General features: G+C 34.4%; 1 protein-coding gene across 1 annotated transcript in view; it reads left to right on the top strand.

Moving 5' to 3' along the window:
- The window catches only part of SLMAP (sarcolemma associated protein), an 89,743-nt gene that overhangs the window by 49,454 nt on the left and 21,853 nt on the right, over positions 1-18,436 (top strand). The window contains exons 11-17 of the mRNA XM_050904952.1: positions 1,647-1,784; positions 3,078-3,246; positions 3,332-3,382; positions 3,948-3,998; positions 8,349-8,411; positions 14,694-14,750; positions 18,196-18,276. Coding sequence (XP_050760909.1) covers positions 1,647-1,784; positions 3,078-3,246; positions 3,332-3,382; positions 3,948-3,998; positions 8,349-8,411; positions 14,694-14,750; positions 18,196-18,276 — 610 coding nt within the window. The remainder of the gene's footprint in view (positions 1-1,646; positions 1,785-3,077; positions 3,247-3,331; positions 3,383-3,947; positions 3,999-8,348; positions 8,412-14,693; positions 14,751-18,195; positions 18,277-18,436) is intronic.

Below are 18,436 nucleotides of genomic sequence, written 5' to 3'. Positions count from 1 at the left end.
GTCTTCTGGAAATGCTGAAATAGTTATAACTGCTGCTGCTTAGATCCCTGTTTTGTTGCCTGTATTGCGCCAGTATTTGTTGTATTGTGGCGTTTGCAGTATACTAAGTGGTAGTGTTTATTTCTCCTGTTGGACAATACCTAGATTGTTAAACAGTTAATGAGAAACTATTCTTTAAACTTCTCCTTTTTCTGCCAGATTTCAAAATTTGTGAAGCTGTCTTACAGAAGTTACTATGTGTGGGAAATAAGTGAGGGGAAAATGACATACATGCATTAGAAAAAATGCTGTTAGACCTTGTTTAAATTGTAAAATTTATAGAAACATAAGCTTAAGCACTCATACAAATTACACTTAAGAATGAGCTTTTAAGATTACAAAGTGTTGGACACTTTCTTCAAATAAGATTTCTGCCCCTATAATATTTCTCATTACTATGTGTTCCTTTATTTGCTCTTTCCATTATCATTATTTGCTATGTTCCCTTAGGTCAAGAAATATCATAAGACTTAATTTTAAGTGCTCAAAGTCTCTACCCTCTTCATGCTTTTTAGAGAATGCAATGCATATAGTGCTGTAATAAATAACCTTATGAGATTTCAGTTAAATACACCTTTTTATATTGTAATAGTTCTTGACAGGTTTGTTAATGGTTGGAGTTTTATGTTTACTTCTAGCTTTCTTCTCCTTTCCAATCCTATACTAAGAGAAGAGTCTTCTGACCTATTTATTCTACTTTTTCCTCTTTACTTTGACTCTTGGGGGAGAAATATTAATTTGACTTTAGTAAGAGATTTGCTTGAGTGCTTCCTGCCACATACTTTTCTCTCCACACAGAAGAATCATGGGCTCCTGGTTGAAAGTTGTCCTTCAATAATTATTATATAATGTAGTTTTGAATGCACTTTTGCTTAAAGGTGTTTTGGTCTGTTTTGGTGGTGAAGGGGAACTAAATCAGAGCTTGTTACCAAAAAAAAGAGAAAATAAAAAAAATTGTATGACTGAAGAAACAAATCTTGAGCTATGAGGAGGAAACTCTATACACCATTTAGTTGCGCTGCTATCACCAGCTGATGCAAACTTCTGGAGCATTCCTTGTCTCCTGAAGACCCAGCTGCCTCTTGAGTAAGGGGATCTTAGTTTAGATGCCTTTCCACAATATGGAGTACATAAAAAGATTTAGAACGCTTCCTTGGAGCCATTTGGCTTTTATCATGTGTTAAATCTTCTTTTGCTGGGTGAAAGGTATGATGAAATCTATTGATTACATTGAATTACAAAATATTAAAACTTTCACAGTTTAGCATAAAACAGAAGAGAATGGGAGAGATGGATCACACGTTTCAGTTCTTTGTTCCTATCAAAATTAATTATATAACTTACTGTGGGTTTTTTGGTTTGGGTTTTTTTTACACATGCATGAAGCCAATATATTTTCACATAATCTCTTCTTTAAGTAGAACATTACAAAGGTTTGTATAGACAGCGTTTTTGCCAGGACTTAAGCTGTTTAGCCTTAATGATTAGGAGCAAAGCAGTTAAATATGATTAGTTACATACACTGTTTGGAAAAAACAGATCAACTTCAGTGTTTGGTAGATTATTAGTCTCTTTTTTATTTATTGCATAATAATTCTGTCTTACAGCGGAGTTTAAGTAATACAGAAGATGAATGTACTCACCTGAAAGAAATGAATGAGAGGACTCAGGAAGAATTAAGAGAATTAGCTAATAAGTATAATGGAGCTGTAAATGAAATTAAAGATCTTTCTGACAAGCTAAAGGTAATGACAGAACTTCATCTGACTTATGACGATACTATAATGCATGGAACAAATAAATACCATATAATTTCTAATGTAGCAATCAAATAAAGGTTAAGAAACTTTTTAAACAACAGGTTAAAGAAAGAAAGACGCATATCATCTTTTACATATTCTTTTGGTTTACATTTAATGTACTTGAAACTGTCATCAGTTAAGTAAATTGCTAAAAAGATTGCCTTTTTGTTCACTTTGACAGTTACCATATTTTTGGAGCTGCAATATATTTTAATATAAAATTATGTACGGTATAAAACTTTATATTCAGCTGCTTCTATATAGACAAAAAACTTTCAAGCTAAACATGTTACAGTTAATGGGAATGAAAACTAGAATTAGAAAGAAATTTGCATTTCACATTGCCTCTTTGTGCAGTTACAAACATAACTAGCCTACCACATAGTAATAGTATGGCTCAGCTTCCAGGGAGAAGGAGCGTGCTATCAGGTTTATTATTAAACTAAACGTCTAAGTGTATTAATATTTAAAGGTCCTTTGTGCTGGAGAACAAAATAATCACAGTATGATAAAGCCTGTTCCCAAGGAGTCTCCAATGTAGATAAGTAGAAGAAGTGGAGGAGAAAGATAGTAGTGTTCTTTTTGTAGACCTGAGACAGTTGTTGCATTTGTCTTGCATAAATACTGGAATTTGAACGTAGGTTCTTCGAGTCCTAGTTCAGCACCTCAGACAGAAGATTTTTCTTTCCAAATTAAAATGTTAAATTCCTGGTCTTAAATTGACTTGGCTGGCAATTGGTTTCCCAATTACGAGTTAATCACTGATGATGACGAGTATACACAGAAGGAAACTTACTACCTAGCTTTGAGGAACGGAGTCTTTGAAGCTTATTATCATGAAATCCAGCAAGGAAAAAGATGTGGCTTTCTATCAGGTTGGTCTGTGCAATGTACGTTCAGTTCAGAAGGACTCTTGGGTTTTGATTAATTTGAGATGCTGGGAGACTTTGGGTGTTTCTTAGTTCTTGGGCCCTGGTACTGTTCCGGTAAAATTTAGGTTCCTCACACAAAAAGTTAGTTAAGATATTTTGAGATTCTTTCTCTCTGTTATTGTGCTTGAAATGAAATTTATAGAAAAATAACAGTAGAAAAATTTGGCATTGTTTCCATTTTCTTTAACTGACTAGCAAAGCAAGTCACTTATGTACATTTAGTTATAAAAAAATCAAGGAAATCTATTCCTTTACATGTTAATTTTGATTTGTTTGGGGATTTTTAAAATCTTTTTTTGAGCAGGTAGCAGAAGGAAGACAAGAAGAAATCCAACAGAAAGGACTGGCTGAGAAAAAGGAATTGCAGCATAAAATAGATGAAATGGAAGAGAGAGAGCAAGAGCTTCAAGCAAAAATAGAGGCTTTGCAGGCTGATAATGACTTCACCAATGAGCGGCTAACTGCTTTACAAGGTTAGTCACTAGTGGGGAAAAAACTTGGATTATTTGTTTTTCTTTTAATCTGTGAAATACCTTTTTCTTGGACTTCTGTTTACAGTACGGTTAGAACATCTTCAAGAGAAAACTCTTAAAGAACACAACAGCTTAGGTAGGTGTGATCAGTTTCTTGTTTCAAGCTGGTTTCCAGATTTTCTGTTCAATTACTTTTATTGTAATAATCTTGTAGTCTAGGTGTCTGGCAAAAGAATAAAGTTTTACAGTTATCTCAGTAGTGCATTCTTCTTGGTATCACTTCCTAACATCGAAAGGCACGTGGCCACAACAGAATGCCGGTAGAGGGCACTGCTGTTGTGAGTGTTCAGACTTCTGGTTCATTGCTCAATTTAGAGTTCTGTTTGCGCCTTCTCAGCTCCAAGATTTTGAAGGGTTTTATACATGTGTATATATAAAAGGATTTTTAATATATATATATATGTAATAGGCAGTAATTCTTTGGATGATAGTAACATCTTATATGTTTGAACAAACAAGAACATGATCTGTAGTGCAGGAAAACACATAAAATTTTGCCTGTTTTGTTTGATTAGATTAGATACTTAGAAGGAGGAGGTAGCATGAAAAGCCAGATGCATTTCACAATGCTGTATTTATAAAGAAACAAAACCCAAACCATTTTGCTTGGTTCCAGAAATAATACCCTTTCTTAATCCTAGGCATACAAGTTGACGACTTCATACCTAAAATTAATGGGAGCACAGAGAAAGGTAGTGTATCTTAAGGCTACCTTTTGTCTTATGGTTGATGTTTGAAGTTGAAAAAATTCAAAATGTTCTCTAAAGTTTTACTTTGCATAATATTCTCTTAAAAAATGAAATTGAATTTGTCCACTCCTCTGACCAGCATTTTTTGCTTAGACTTTCAGTCTAGGTGTTTTTAGAAAGTTCTGTAAGATGTAATGAACCAACTTGGAAGTCGTCTTTTTTTTGGTTTTGTTTTGTTTTGTTTTTTTTTCTTGTTTTTGATGGGCTCTCACTGGAATCAGTAGGAGTCTACTGACTGATGTCAGGCTTGTGACACAAGAAAGTGGAAAATGGACTTCTTTTTCTCTTAATTTTCCCTTGCAACACAGACATACACCATTTTTCTAGTAAATTGGGTATTGTAAGTAAAGTCAGTAAAACATTTTTTTTCTAACTATAATGTATGAAAAATGTGAGTATATGAAATATATAGATAGTGGAAACTAACTTTTTAAAACTCAGGAATGTCTTTATGTAAAACAGGAATGAATACCGATCAAACTGATGGGTTTTTTTAAAGACCAATTAGTTAAAGCTAAGTATTTTAACTAATGTGTCTTAACATATGCTTGAAGTTTTTTGGATAAAATTGTCTGATAAGAATATGCCCAATATCACATATAGCAAAGATTATTCCAGTTATGATTCTAAATTCACTAAATTGTTCCATTGGCTAAGATATTTTCGTCCTCTTACGTTAATTTTAAATTTTGCCTTGATGTAGCTTTCTTCAGCATTTGCTGTGTCTTGCTGGGTAGCGAAAGCTCTGAGGAATGGTGGTAGTATTAGTTAGAGGTTTGCGGCACCTATATAGAGCACTCATGGTTTTAAATAATATTTACAGTGTTTAAGGATTACTGTATACATTTTTGAAACAAAATTTTAAAACTCTCTATGCTCTAATTCTTAGCTTTTTACCTTTTTTATTTTTTTTGTATTATAAATGAAGAGCTTCTTAACTAGGGAGACCAATAGCAAAATAAAAGAAGTTAATCATGGCATAACCTCACATCTAGTTCTTATTTGGAGCAGGAGGAGAGATCTGTTAAACACTGACAGGAACTGCACAAAAGCCTCCCCTTAATCTAAGTACTAGTTATCCCTTAATGTTTTAGCATTTTAGGCACTTAGCTGTGATGCATGCTGAGATTAGCAAGCAGGAGACTTACTCTCTGTTCCCAGTTCTCTGGACTCCCATACTTTGTTTTTAGATAGATTGGTCTGTCTTGCTGATGCATAATTTTAGGTTGGTAGTACTCTTAATGCTTGATAGAATGGTTAAGAAATAAATTTGCTTTTAATTTTTTTTTTAAATCTTCCACCCCACAAAATAGTTAAGTTCTTTACAAAGCAAAACTGAGGTATTATATAGGGATTGTGATTCTTCATTCTAATCATGTAGACTGTAAAAAGACTTTGAAAGTTAGGTTGTTGGAGGTTATGAGAAAAACACACAATACTGTGAACAAAAGTAGCCTAAAGCTAAATTGAAACATTTAGTAAAAGCTTGCAAGCTTCGATTGCAAATACATATTGTTTTATAGAGAAATAATTGATAACATCACATTAAATATGATTTTTTTTTTTAACAAACACTTTTTTGTTTGTTTTAAAATGTTTGGTAGGAATGTCTTGTTAGTTTTTTAAATACTGCTACCTCTTACCAGCCTGAGTTTAAAAATTGTTTGAAATATTATTTCAAAATTGAGTTCATTGTTATGTGATCATAACAAATATCATTGTATCACTGATACTCATTTTTTTGTCAAAGTTGAAGAAGCAATCCCTTTTTGAGTTATTTTGGATTGCGTAATAGTCAAAATGTCATCTGGATGGATGCATGACAATAGAGATTCCTCCATCCTATGAGTAACAGTAGAACTTGTGCTTAAGCCTGGGAATTTTAGGAAGCTGTCTGCCAGTTTCTTTTTCTTTATGAATGTAGACAACATACAACTGCTCATTCAAGTTGTCTTTCTGTGTGTTTATACAGTCTATCACCTTTTTCTGTCACTTACCCACCATGCTATTTTATTATTCTATATTTTAGTGTAGCTTTCCATTATTCTGTCTGTTGTACCACATTCTTCTGTATCTCTGCTATACCTGGTCCATCCACATTTCTCTGGCGTTTTACAGCTTGCTGGCCTGCGTTCTCTTCATGACAGTCTGTGCCTTCCTGTATCTTCCTGTCCTTTATCTAGCCCTCGTGTAATGACAGATGGGCAGTAATTTTCTCTGCCAGATTTTGGATTTTGTTCTCTTGAAAGCAGCAGGAGGCAGTTAGTGGTTTTTTTGCTGAGTAGTCTTGCATTATTTTAGAAGAACTAAGAATTTAGGGTTTATAATGTAGATTCAGTGACTTTGGCAGTGAAAGAGATTGGAGATATTTTGCATAAGGAAAAGACTTCACAGTTGAAGGCAGAAGTCAGAAATTCTTTTTTTTCTTTGTTTTTTTGTGCTAAATAGCCTGTAAGAGAATAAAAAAAGGTTTCCTCTATTTGTATAGAAAGGTATGTATACCTTCCCCGCCCTCCTCCCATCAGAGGAAAATGGTAAAACCATGTAAAATCAGTATGCTTTTTAAGATTCTTTTTGTCTCTCTTTCAAAACTTCAGGTCAAGTCCTCAAGGTATGTTTATAGGCATACTACTTAGCTGTTGCAAGAATAAGGATTTTACACTAGTTTTTCCTGTGGCTGTCCATAACATTAAAAGAGCTGTACTCTGAGTAGAGGAACTAAGAACTCATGTTGTAGTCTCTCTGGAGGCTTTTTGTAACAAAGTGTATTAAGATGATGATGGCTAGGCATTCATTTTCTCTCATTGCACATATGGAAGTTCTGGTGCAAAAAAGAGTAACTTGCTTATACATCAAGCCACTGATAAAGGTTGTGTAGAACTGAGTTATTTCAATTAATGGTATGTTTCTCAGTGAGTTGCACCACACCTGGCTTTCATATTTAAGTTTTATGAGCCATATATTACATAAAGAAAGATATGAGAAATTTGTATACAGTCACTCAGAGGATCATGTAAAAAGGCTAAAAAAAAAAAAGTTTATGGAAAATAAATGTTATAGCCATGGTGCTGTCTTTCAAAAGCCCTGTCCTTGTGGGTTAGAAAAAAGTTTACTTTTAGAGTGATTTTGAAATATAGTAAAGCTTAGTATTATATATTGGATCTTGACAACTAAGCTTCTAATATCAGAAGCTAATGATTGAACAATTTTGTTAGAATGTAACACGTTTTGCCAGTTTCTGTACTAAAAACCAGCCTTTTCAGATTGCTAGACTCTTGAGGTGAAAGGATTTTTGAGGTTCTCTAGAAAGGAAGTGTTAGCACCTTTTTACTTGAAGAGATGCAAGATTCTGATGGAGTTGGGAGCTGAACAAGGTTACATAGAAGGACTTGGGTAAACCTGGGAATTGAGCCCAGTTTTAGGATCTCTACTGTAGAATTGTCCTTTCAAAAATTATTGTTTCTGTGCAGTGAAACTGTGTTTAAAAAGTAAAGGGAGATATTCAGAAACACTTTAAAAATATTTTTCATTTCAAGATGGTATTAGATATGAAGAATAAACAAGAAGACTAAAGAAAAACTTAGTAAATTCCCTTTTAAAGCTAATAAAAAAATGCTGAAGAATATAGGTTAAATACATGTTTATTATTTCTTCAGTGTTTGGATTTGGTATTTGCAGTTATCCATGTCTGGTTATGAATTAACAAATGGGAGGAACTGGAGGCATCACTGCTATGGAGATGCATGTTTCAGTAGTGTATCATCTTATGTATTCTAAATTTATTGTGATTTAAATATCACTTATGCGTACTAATCTTTTTGCCAAAAATATGAAGTTGTCAGTGGAAATTTAGTGGAAGTCCTTTGTCACCACCTAACCTGAAAGGGCAATACAGCAAATGCCAAATGCAGGATGTTTGGACTTTTAATAATTGGTTCTTACTAAATTTTGTTAAATAAAGTTTTTGTTTTTAAAAAATAGCTTCTGTTGAGGTAAGGGGCTTTTTATTATGCTGAAGAACTGCTATTAGATTTTAGTATTTAAAAGTACCCTTTGAAAATGCAGTTAAACTACTTCTTTCTTCTGATCAGTTCAAAAGAGTAAACTATTTTCTAATATCACCCAGACATCATTTCAATTACATGTCTTGTCTGCTTGCATATTAACTCAGATTTCAGAAGTTCACTGTAAATACACAATTACAAATATTGTTGACATACCTTTCAAATTTTTTGTTGCATCAATTTGAAAATTATAAGAAGATGTAAACTTAAGTGTTTCTTTCTTTACTAGAGCACTTTCTTTCAAAGAGTGGAGGGGACTGCACTTTTATTCATCAGTTCATAGAATGTCAGAGTGAGTACAAGAGTGTTCATCACATTTGCTTTAAAAACAGAAAACCCAGAAAAGGTGGATAAAAACCAGAATTTGTCACTACTGTTTTAATATTTCTGTAGTAGCAGAAATTTTCTAAGCATAGAATTGTGGCATTGTGATATTAAGCAGATGCCTGTAGTAGTAGTAAGAGGATACCTTTGCTCTTGCAAAGCGATGATCACATTGTCTCTTCTTAGCAGTTAATTGATTATTGTCCTCTGACCAATAAAAGGGTGGTAATGTTGCCACCTGATGTTTAAAACTGAGTGTAATTTTTCACCTGTTACAAATTAAGAAGTTGAAAGCCTAACACTGTCAGTTTTTGAGCAAACATCACAGGCAGCAGTAGGACAGAGATAAGGTAATGATGCCTTTTCTTCATTTCACATATCTATAATTTATCTGATAATTAAAGGTCTTACACATTCTTCAGATTACTTCTTACAAAGAACAAAAAGGAAAACAAGACCTTAATTTTTATGTGGAAATCTAAGAGATTCTTTTAAGAAAAATAGAACACAAGTATGCAGTACCAATCTTTAGAAAGATGTGTTATTCTGGAATGAGAAACATGTTTTTCAAAGCAAATGGCTTTTGAAAATGAGTAATGAAACAGCACAGTCTGCATATCTATAATTAAAGAAAAACTTAAGATGTTAATACTTTTTGTCCACTGAGAGAAAAATATCATTAGGATGGAGAGAGAAAAGTACTATTAAACTTCAAAGAAAACTCCTTTGTAGCATAAAGAATTATGTTTGACTTAAGAGTTTACAGCAATTATGTACCTGAAGTTGAGCAGAGAGAAGTATTTATAAGCAAAAATAAGACAGTATCTTTTTTTGATATTATGCCCATTGGACTCTTCTTTTCCCTTTTAAATTTCAATAGGGAAGTGTTACAGACTTGTTTGACTTTACTCCTTGTGATATGGATTGCAGTGCTATAAGCTGAAGGGCAGAATACTGCTGATGTTTCTCTAAGAAAATTTAAACTTTATTTGAAAAATGTTTATTTTTGAAAGTGAATGACTGGTAGCTGTTTTCTGTCAGGCTGAAGTTTAAAATAATTTTAAATTTTGCAAAGATCTTGTATGAATCTTCTTTATTCAGTACATAATGAAATGAAGTTAAATGTTTGAGTAAAAATATTTTTTGTCTAGAGTGAAAATGAAGAGCACACTGAGTCATGTTCAAAAACAAATTGGTTGCCTGTTTTCATTGTTTGGATGTTAGCATAACCTATTTTAGCAAAACTTGTATTAGTATCACCTCTGCAAACTAAATGTGACCATTGTCACTACTGAGAAGCAAAAGTGACCATCAGGATCTAGTAAAAGATTCTAACATGCAATTGAAGTAGTAATAAGAGAGTAAAATAAAGATCAATTTACTTATGCCACCCCTTTCTTGAGAGATTGAAAGCTGGAGTAAAGACACTGTAAGGCCTCGATTGCCTCATTTTTTAAAAGAATGAATACAAGTTCAAAGGGTTCAGTATTCTGCATTATTTGCGACAGTACGAATTTTTACTATCTAATCAAGAACAAAAAAGATTCCAAGTCAGCAGCTCATGTATTTAGTCCAGGAATAAAAGTTTGCCTTTCCCAAATTCAGATATGTTTAGTCAGGCCCCACAAAATCATGAGGTTAAAAAACTGCAAACTGCGGGATCTGTTGTTTTAATTTTGTATGTAAGTGCTACCCTTTGGTCCTACTCTGCTCTTTGCTCTCTGCAGCAGTGAAGGTTGGGAACTAGTGGGGAGAAAAAATACAGTTCCAGAGATCGTCAGACACTGGAGTTTTAAGACATGCAGCAAATACTTAACTGTAGAACAATATCATAAAGATTGGCAATATTGAGAAAGAATATACAGTTCATCATACGATACTGTGCTTTTTTTGCCTAGAGGTTTAGGTATTGGGAGAGGAGGAGGTTTATTATTTAAAAAACAATAATACAATAAAAATCCCAGAAATAGGAGTCACTCATTGAAGTTGTGTTATGTAGGGTTTGCTGTTTTCTAATAGAAGCAGGGGAATTAAAACTATAGGATCTGCAAACCATAAGAGGAATCTAAAAAGAAAGGAGAATTGAGACAACCATACAGTTTGTGTAGAAGAGGAGGTTCTGACTTGTGCTGGTACAGGGGGGAAAGTGCGCATCTCCATAGTTCTCAGGAAGAAGCACTTAAATTGGGAAAGCACAGGCAGAAAAATGAGGAAAACCAGCTTGAGTCAAGAAGTGGAGTACGTAAGACAGCACAAAAAGGAAAATTAGATGATTAAACAATCTAGTATTCTATACAAAGAGTTGCTACAGAGGTATAAGGCAATTGAAAGTGCTTATCAGTTAGGAGCAATCAAGACCTCTCAAGGTACTAAAGCTAGAATTTTTTTTGGTGAGGGAGAAACAACAGGACACTAAAATCTTAGTTGCAATGCAGCTTGAATGCTTAACTTGGGTAGCATTGTTTGTAAAATCTGGCTTCTGTAGGTTTTTAAAGATATTTTTTATTTATTTTTATTTTTTAAGCAGAATATGGCTCACGATATCATCCAGTAACCTGTCCTGATCTACAACACCTGTAGAATGTTATGAGATCGTGCTCTGAATGATCTGGGAAGTCTGTTACTTTCTGATCATTACATCCAGTTCACTTGTTGCTCATTTCATAACTTTTTTTTTTAGTAACTACTGGTGAAAACCAGTGACATCGACACCAAAAGTCATGGTGCTTCTTTTTGATTAGTACATGATATGAGTTATTACCAAAAATGGTGATGATGTATAGACAAAAGAGATTTGGTGCCTTGCTAGCTTCCTATCTTTCGCTCCAGTCTAACTCTTCTTTATTTGTGTCCTTATTTTTTTCCTCATTTTGTGATTTTTGCATTTATGATTTTAAATGCAAGTAAATTTTTTTCCTAAGGTTGGTTGGTTTTTTTTTTATTTATCTAAAACAGAGTAGTTTTTGGATGGATTGAATGGCTATTTTCAACTTTTCCATGAATTTATGACCTGCAGGTGGCGAGTAAAGTTAAAGCTGCTTCATATCGCTTTTTTGAGATGGCTTGAAATTTGTGTGTTGAGGGCTGGGTTTCCTTTTATTGGTATTCATAACTGGCCTCCTTCAAAGACTAATTTGATACAAAAACATAAATGTATTGGGGGCATGTTACTTAAGTAATCATTGTAATGTTAACAGATCGTAACTGTTATATTACCCATAGTGATAGGCAACCTAAATCTAAAAGAGAGTTCTTAAATTGAAAAGGTAGGAAGTGCCTAAAAACCTAAAGGAAAGCTGCCTTTGAACTGCGTTCATCAGCAAAAAGAAACATAGACTACCTTAAAGATGAACTGAAAACTTAACTTCAAAGCAGATTGTTTCAGTAAAAATTATTATTATTTATGATATGTATCGGTATCTTTGCTTTCTGTTAAGTAGTGACTGGATAGCATGAAAGAAAAAAATTATTTGTGCCAGAAATTAAAGCTAGGATCCTCACCTTAATCTATATTTTCATAGCCAAAAATGCACATCTTGATTCAGGGAAAATATGGATTGATTTAAAAAAAAAAAAAAAAAAAAATCAAGTTTATGAAGTTTTCTGAAATAGTAATATGAAAACATACAGAGATCTGAAAAAGGGAAGTTTTAAAGATACAGGTATGTCTGCTTTTGTTTTCTGATTGTTGTCTGGATTCCGCCATTTTTAGTGGGTGGGGTGGTAACAGTGCAGAATAAGATTCTGTTTAGTTCAATGACATCAACATCCAATTTTCTGTTTATTATCTAAATATACACAGACATGCTGAAATAAACTATTCTTTGTTGGCTTTGAAATATACTAATGCTAGCACTCTTAAAACACAGAGAATGCTTACTTGTTTTGTAAGTTAGGAGAGATGTCAGCCACCAAGTGAAAAATACTGGCTGTACCATCTTTAGGGGGTACTGGGCAAGGGGACTTGTGTGTTACGGCTGAAGTTCTTTGCTGAAGAAATAACATCAAGAAGAAAACTTTTGTACGGATGTTGAAATTCATAATGGACATTAGAAAACAGTAAGCCACCATGGAAAAGAAAACAAAATTATGTCTGCAGATTTTTTTAGTCATAGGAATTGAGAATTCTTAAAAGTGTGAAGAGCTGCTGCAAAGGTTTCAGTTTGGAAAAACATCTGGGTCAACAAGACTAGTTCCTTTGTTTTGTGCTATAATTATTCTGGTTTTAACAGTTACTGGATTGTGAAAACTCCCAAGATCCATCAATTCATAATGCTAAGTTTTCTTCTGTAAACTGATTGTAGAAGCCTATTTTAAGCTAACAGTCTAGCATAGAGGAGGTATTACCCCTTCAGATCAAGCAGTTGATAGCTACTTTAAGTGTATGGGTTTTGCATTCAGCTAATTTTTTAAGACATATGGGCAGAATTCCTCAGCTGCTTTCTTGCTGCCTTCCTCCCCATCCCCCTTCCAGCCTCAGCTGAGTCCTGGAATAATCATATATGAAGACTTCTGTTTAGATTTTTTTTTTTTTTTTTTTTTTTAATGGAAGAGGGCTCATGATATCACTCAATAACTCTTCACTTGTGGCTGCAGTAACTTGATTCCCTCCGTGGTGCCTTCCTCAGTCTAGGCGCAGTGACTCTCTCCAGCTCTGACAAACTCAAGACTGTTCTGAACTTGGATGATGAGTGGTCTCCTACAGTTCCAATCCTGAAAATCCAGTGTGCTGTTCAGTGTATTTCTGAAGCAGTATTTGTAAAATGTTATAGGAATGCACGACAATATTTGTAGATAAGAGTAGATGGAGGGAATATCTTTCAGACTGGTTTGTCTGGCTGTGGGGGAGGGAAGGGGACAGGACAAGCTTTTGGCCATGCAAACCCTTCTTCAGATCTCAGGGTTTTTTTGTCTGAAAGCTTGTCTACTATCTAGGGTTGAAAAAGATACCTCTCTGCAAATCTTGTCCTGCCTCTGTCCTTAGATTGTCATGGTTACAGCAACATGCCGTCGGAGGCGTGGAGAGACTTGTTAATCTTCAGAGCTACTTGAAGCTGGAAATGCTGACTAAAGCTCACTATTTTTTTTTTTTTTTTAATTAAAAATTTGAAAAGGATTTACTGCCATCCAGCTTCCTTAATCTGAAGTCTCCTGTATGTGCTGTTTATCCAGTCTTCTCTGCATCTGTTACCTGTTAATAGCACATGGAGTAACCAGCAAGCTCAGTTCCCTGCCTGATTGTCAGGGATCCGGCAGGGAGAGCACAGAGTGGAGGCAGAGGCAGCTTCAAGCCTGGTGTTTCAGTGGGTGTTAACAGCTTTCAACGTTGTCTAAATTGCAAGATCTACTGCATAGAAATTGATGATGTGATCTGTAAGATATGTGACCCTCGATAATTTTGCATGTTGGCATCTCTAGCTGGTTCTTAAGGAATTTGAAATAATGAAATCTCCTCTGAAAAAGAAATTAATTAATTATTGGTTCAATAGTTCTTTTAGTGTCTCTGATTTAGTCCAAACCTATTCTTCCCTTGATCTTACTGGTTGCCTTCATGTCCTAGCTGGAGTTAGGATGAAGTTAGCAATCTAGTCTCAAATTCCATGTTTTAGGTTTTTATGCACCTGACATACATGAATAGACTTCCCTGTGAATGCTATATGTAAACTCAATTTTTGTGAACCTGAATGTGATGCATGCACAATTTTTTGGAATTTTGTGCAGCTCTCTGAAAGTTTTAAGCTAAGAAAGGCTATTTCTGTGTACCTTTCATAGGCACTGTTAAAGCAGTTGTGATGTGGAGGTGGCTTCTCAGTTGCTGTTTTACTGTGGCATGTTTCTAGATTTCTGCTATATTGGATAGATATCTGTTTCAGGCAACCAGCTCTTAGAATTCCTTTTTTGATAACTATAACTTGAGAAATGTATTAATTATTTATTGCTCCCAGTTAAATTTTTAAAGAAAAACTTCATAAAAATTAATTTTCCTAAATTCTCATTAGTGAACTGAAGCATTAATAATGTAAGCTAATAAATTGCAGAAGAAATAATTATGCACTTTATCACAAAGTTCCAGTAGGCTTGTGTGCTCTGTTTCATTATTCCATGCCAGAATAAAGTTTTTGTTCAAGCCTGAGTAGGAAGTAATATTATCAGCTTTTAATTTGGTCATGGAATGTAGTCTACGTAGATGCGTGCAGGGAAAAGCTTGCTTAATTTGAGCTTGGAAAGTAACACTTGTTTTGTTTGGCAGACAAGATCATAGATGAAGGACATCTAACCAAAGTGGAAGAAACAAAGCTTTTGAAAGGTTAGAGTTCTGGATTATTTAACTGTTTTTGAAGCATGTTTTTTATGTCACTTCAGTGCATGTTCTGTCTTAAACTAGCAGTTTGAGTTTTGTTGAATACTGACTTAAGATAAAAATCAGTAAAAGGGAGGTATATTGTTTACTGAACTCAGCTCAAAATACTATTGTAGGGTAAAAAGATTTAAAGGAAACAGTTTTTGAAGATTGAGTGCATGAAATGCGAGTCTTAGTTTTGACTGAGTTCTTACCTGAATGTGTATTTTTTAAAAAATTATAATTTTTGTAAATTCATTTAAATCTTTAGTGCCTACATAAATTTCAAACTGGTTTTTGTTTTTATTATAGGACTAAACAGAAATAATGTTTGGTCTCATTTTAAGTTTTAAATAAAAGTGTATTTTAATTTGAATTTTTTCTAACTTACACCCTTATAACTTTAAAAATCACTATTAACCTCCTAAACGTGCCTTTTCCAAGTAAAATATATCTGTGCATCTCTAATTCTTTTCTCTTCTGTATAAAACAAGTAAAATACAAGGAGCTAATTAGAAAAGATTTATCTTGTCAAGAAACAGTCATCCTTATCTTGCAGTGCCAAAATCAGGAATGCTACAAAGTGTGTAGATCAATATTTCATATCTGTGTAATAACATAAGATTTTTGGACTTGTAGGCTGACTCCACTTTTGTAGCTTTTCATTAATGTCTAGGCATACTAACTCATTTCTTTACCCTCTGTCCTTCTGCAAAGTGTTCTTATATTGAATAAATGATAGCTTGTTAAAAGTTCTGGTATTTTAGAGACTTTTCAATTTATCTTCTCTTACCTTAATGTATGAAATTACACCTTTGATTTGTTTCTGTGAGTAAGCTATAGACAACATGCCATATTTGGCAAAAGAATGCATACAATAACTGTAATGTAACACTTGCATGCCAGTTATCTTGCAAAGCGGGGAGCTATTTTTGGAGTTTGTCAATATATTCTAACTCATCAAGTAAGTATGATGTCAACACATTTTAATATACTTCATCATTTTGACTATATTTATTCAGCTCAGTTTTATTATGGGAAACAGGGACAACTGCTGTGAAATAATATAGTACAGGAAAGAGTTTTGTGCTTATGACTCTGGTTCCAGAACAGGAAGCAGCTTTCTAAATCATTTCTCTTTTTAACTTCTGCTGTTTCAGATGTACACACTGATGCATCTTTCCTCTGGTGCCTAATCGTGTTCTGTGTTTCAGGGGAGGAGGATAGGAGGGAGGAAGAAGCTGGTGTACCTGAGGGTGGGTGGGAGGGGAGTATGAGAGGGTGGGGGGAGAGAGAATTAATTCAGCAGTTGGAACTTGCGCTGTTCCTCCTGTTTTGCACAGAGCAAGAAAGCTGTGTTTCCATGTATGACCAGATATGGTAAAGTTAGTTGGATACAGATATTGCTCAGCTTAGCGCTTCTGGATTGGCCACTAATATAAACAACATGGGTGAGGCTTTTAGGATATACTTTTCTTAATACTTTAGAAAGAATGTATTACTTGGTTTAGTAATTGTTACAGTTTTAGTGGCAATTTTGTGAGCTTGATTCTGTATGATACATGTAAAATGCTTTGTGTTGTAACATCTTTAAATATTAGTTAAAAACCTTATTCCTAAAAATAGGGAAATACCATTTTTGGTTTAGCAGAGAACCACCCCCAAACATCAAGTTTTTAACTACTGTCATTATGAGCTTTGAAGTCTGCTGAAGTAATGAGAGAGATGTTTGGAATAGCTGCCAGGTCCAAACCCCTAATGTGCTTTAAGTGCATGGGTGCTTTCCCCTTCTTCCTCCCCAGTGATTTCAGTTACATTAGGATAGGAAGAGTCTGCGTTTTGCTCAGCTGCTTGTTTGTACTTGCCGCCCTCTGTTTCATGTGCAAGTGGATGTTATTCTGGCACAGAGAAATAGAAAGCTTTTCATGTTAGATAATGAAAACTTTTTATTTTCTATTAACCTGTCTGTGTTTTGTCGTCTTGCTAATTTCCCTGTGTAGGTGCACGGGTTGTCTTCAGTTTCCACTTCTTTCATTTTGGGGGTGTTTAGTTCTGTTTGTTCTCTTGTTATTTGAAAAAACAATGCATACAAGCTTTCTCATTACTCCTTTGTTTTTTACATATTTTCATATACTTAACCCTATTGGTATAACCCACTTGATTTATCTATTGCTGTGCATCTTTCTTCCTGTGTCCTGGTACTGTTTTGTTGCATCTACAGTACCTACACGTGACGAAGTTATGTGTTCACCGTGCTTTTCTGCATGTACGGTAGAAGTAAAGTCTATATACTGAGAATGTTGTAATGATGCCTTTTTATATATATCTCTCTACCTGGGACTTGAGACTCAGAAGAAACCTCTATTAATCTGTGAGTGGGCACTGATGCTACTGTGAAACCAAGGCTCTGCCTAGTCAGCCAAGAAAGACTTCATTATGTGTAACCTCACCTGCGTGTTGGTGACATGGTTCCTTGCTGACAAACTTACTGGGTTTGCCCACACCAGAGATGGTGTGCGTTTCTTTAATGTACCCATCGGAACTAAACTGGAATGGTTATTTAAAAAAAAAAAAAAAAGAAGATTACAGCCTCATAAAGTATTTAGACTCTGAGTCAGGGATAATTCTGTGTGGGAAAAGGATGCACTAGTATAATTAAGTCCCCTCACCTTTTGAAAATGTCTGGTCTCCATTAAAAATCTAGAACTGGTAAAAAAAAAAAGTAAAACAAAAACAACTGTGTGGCTTCACTAAGCTGCATGTAGTAATGTGGTGAATTGTGTGTGAACAGATATTTCATGAAGGGTTTTTTTTGATGGAAAGGACACAGACTGCCTTCTCTTAATACAATTTGAACTGAAAATTCTTTCTAGAAATGAGTGTATTAATTTATATTGCTGTGATTCTTTACTGGTTCATACCACACTTCGTTTTAACAGTACAGTATATACAAGACTTGTTGGTATTATTTTATTTGTCCAAAATACTGAAGCACAGTTTTATTCTTAACAGCAGTTTCTTTCTGACTTGTTACAGTATCTGTATTGTTCTAGTTTTCTTTTCTTATTTGTTCCAGTTTTCTTTTCTTATTTGTTCCCTGATTGAATCAGCTTTTGCACAATGTTCCAACTGGCAAGAACACAGCTTTAACAAAAGTTCAAGCTGCGCATGAGGCAGTTGCATCCCCTATTAGACGCCAGGCTAGATTAATGACTATAGTGATGCTAAATCCATTTTAGCCCAGATTTACAAAGAAATAAGCAACCACCAGGTTTTTAAGTGTTTCTTCACCTAAGTTGTTTTCTATTGACATTTAGCAGTAGTTGAATAAATAGATGTGTAGAAGAAATTATGATTAAGAGACTGAAAAAAGCATTTACTGATTGTAGTTGATTTTCCTTGTCTCTTACAGAGAATCAAGCAAGAGTCAAAGAATCTGATTTGTCAGACACTCTTAGTCCAAGCAAGGAAAAAAGCAGCGACGACACTACAGGTAAGCGTTTAACTGAGACTTCTGTAACAACTAATTAGTTTGAATTAAATCACTTAATCATGAGCATTTTCTAAAAGAGCGGAGAAGGTGTGTATTATGTGGAGCCAGATACAAGCTGTCGTGGTTTAACCCCAGCCAGCAACTAAGCACCACGCAGCCG

This window comes from Gymnogyps californianus, chromosome 13 (assembly GCF_018139145.2).
Source record: "Gymnogyps californianus isolate 813 chromosome 13, ASM1813914v2, whole genome shotgun sequence".
Lineage (NCBI taxonomy): Eukaryota > Metazoa > Chordata > Aves > Accipitriformes > Cathartidae > Gymnogyps > Gymnogyps californianus.
This window is presented reverse-complemented; position numbering and strand designations above follow the sequence as displayed.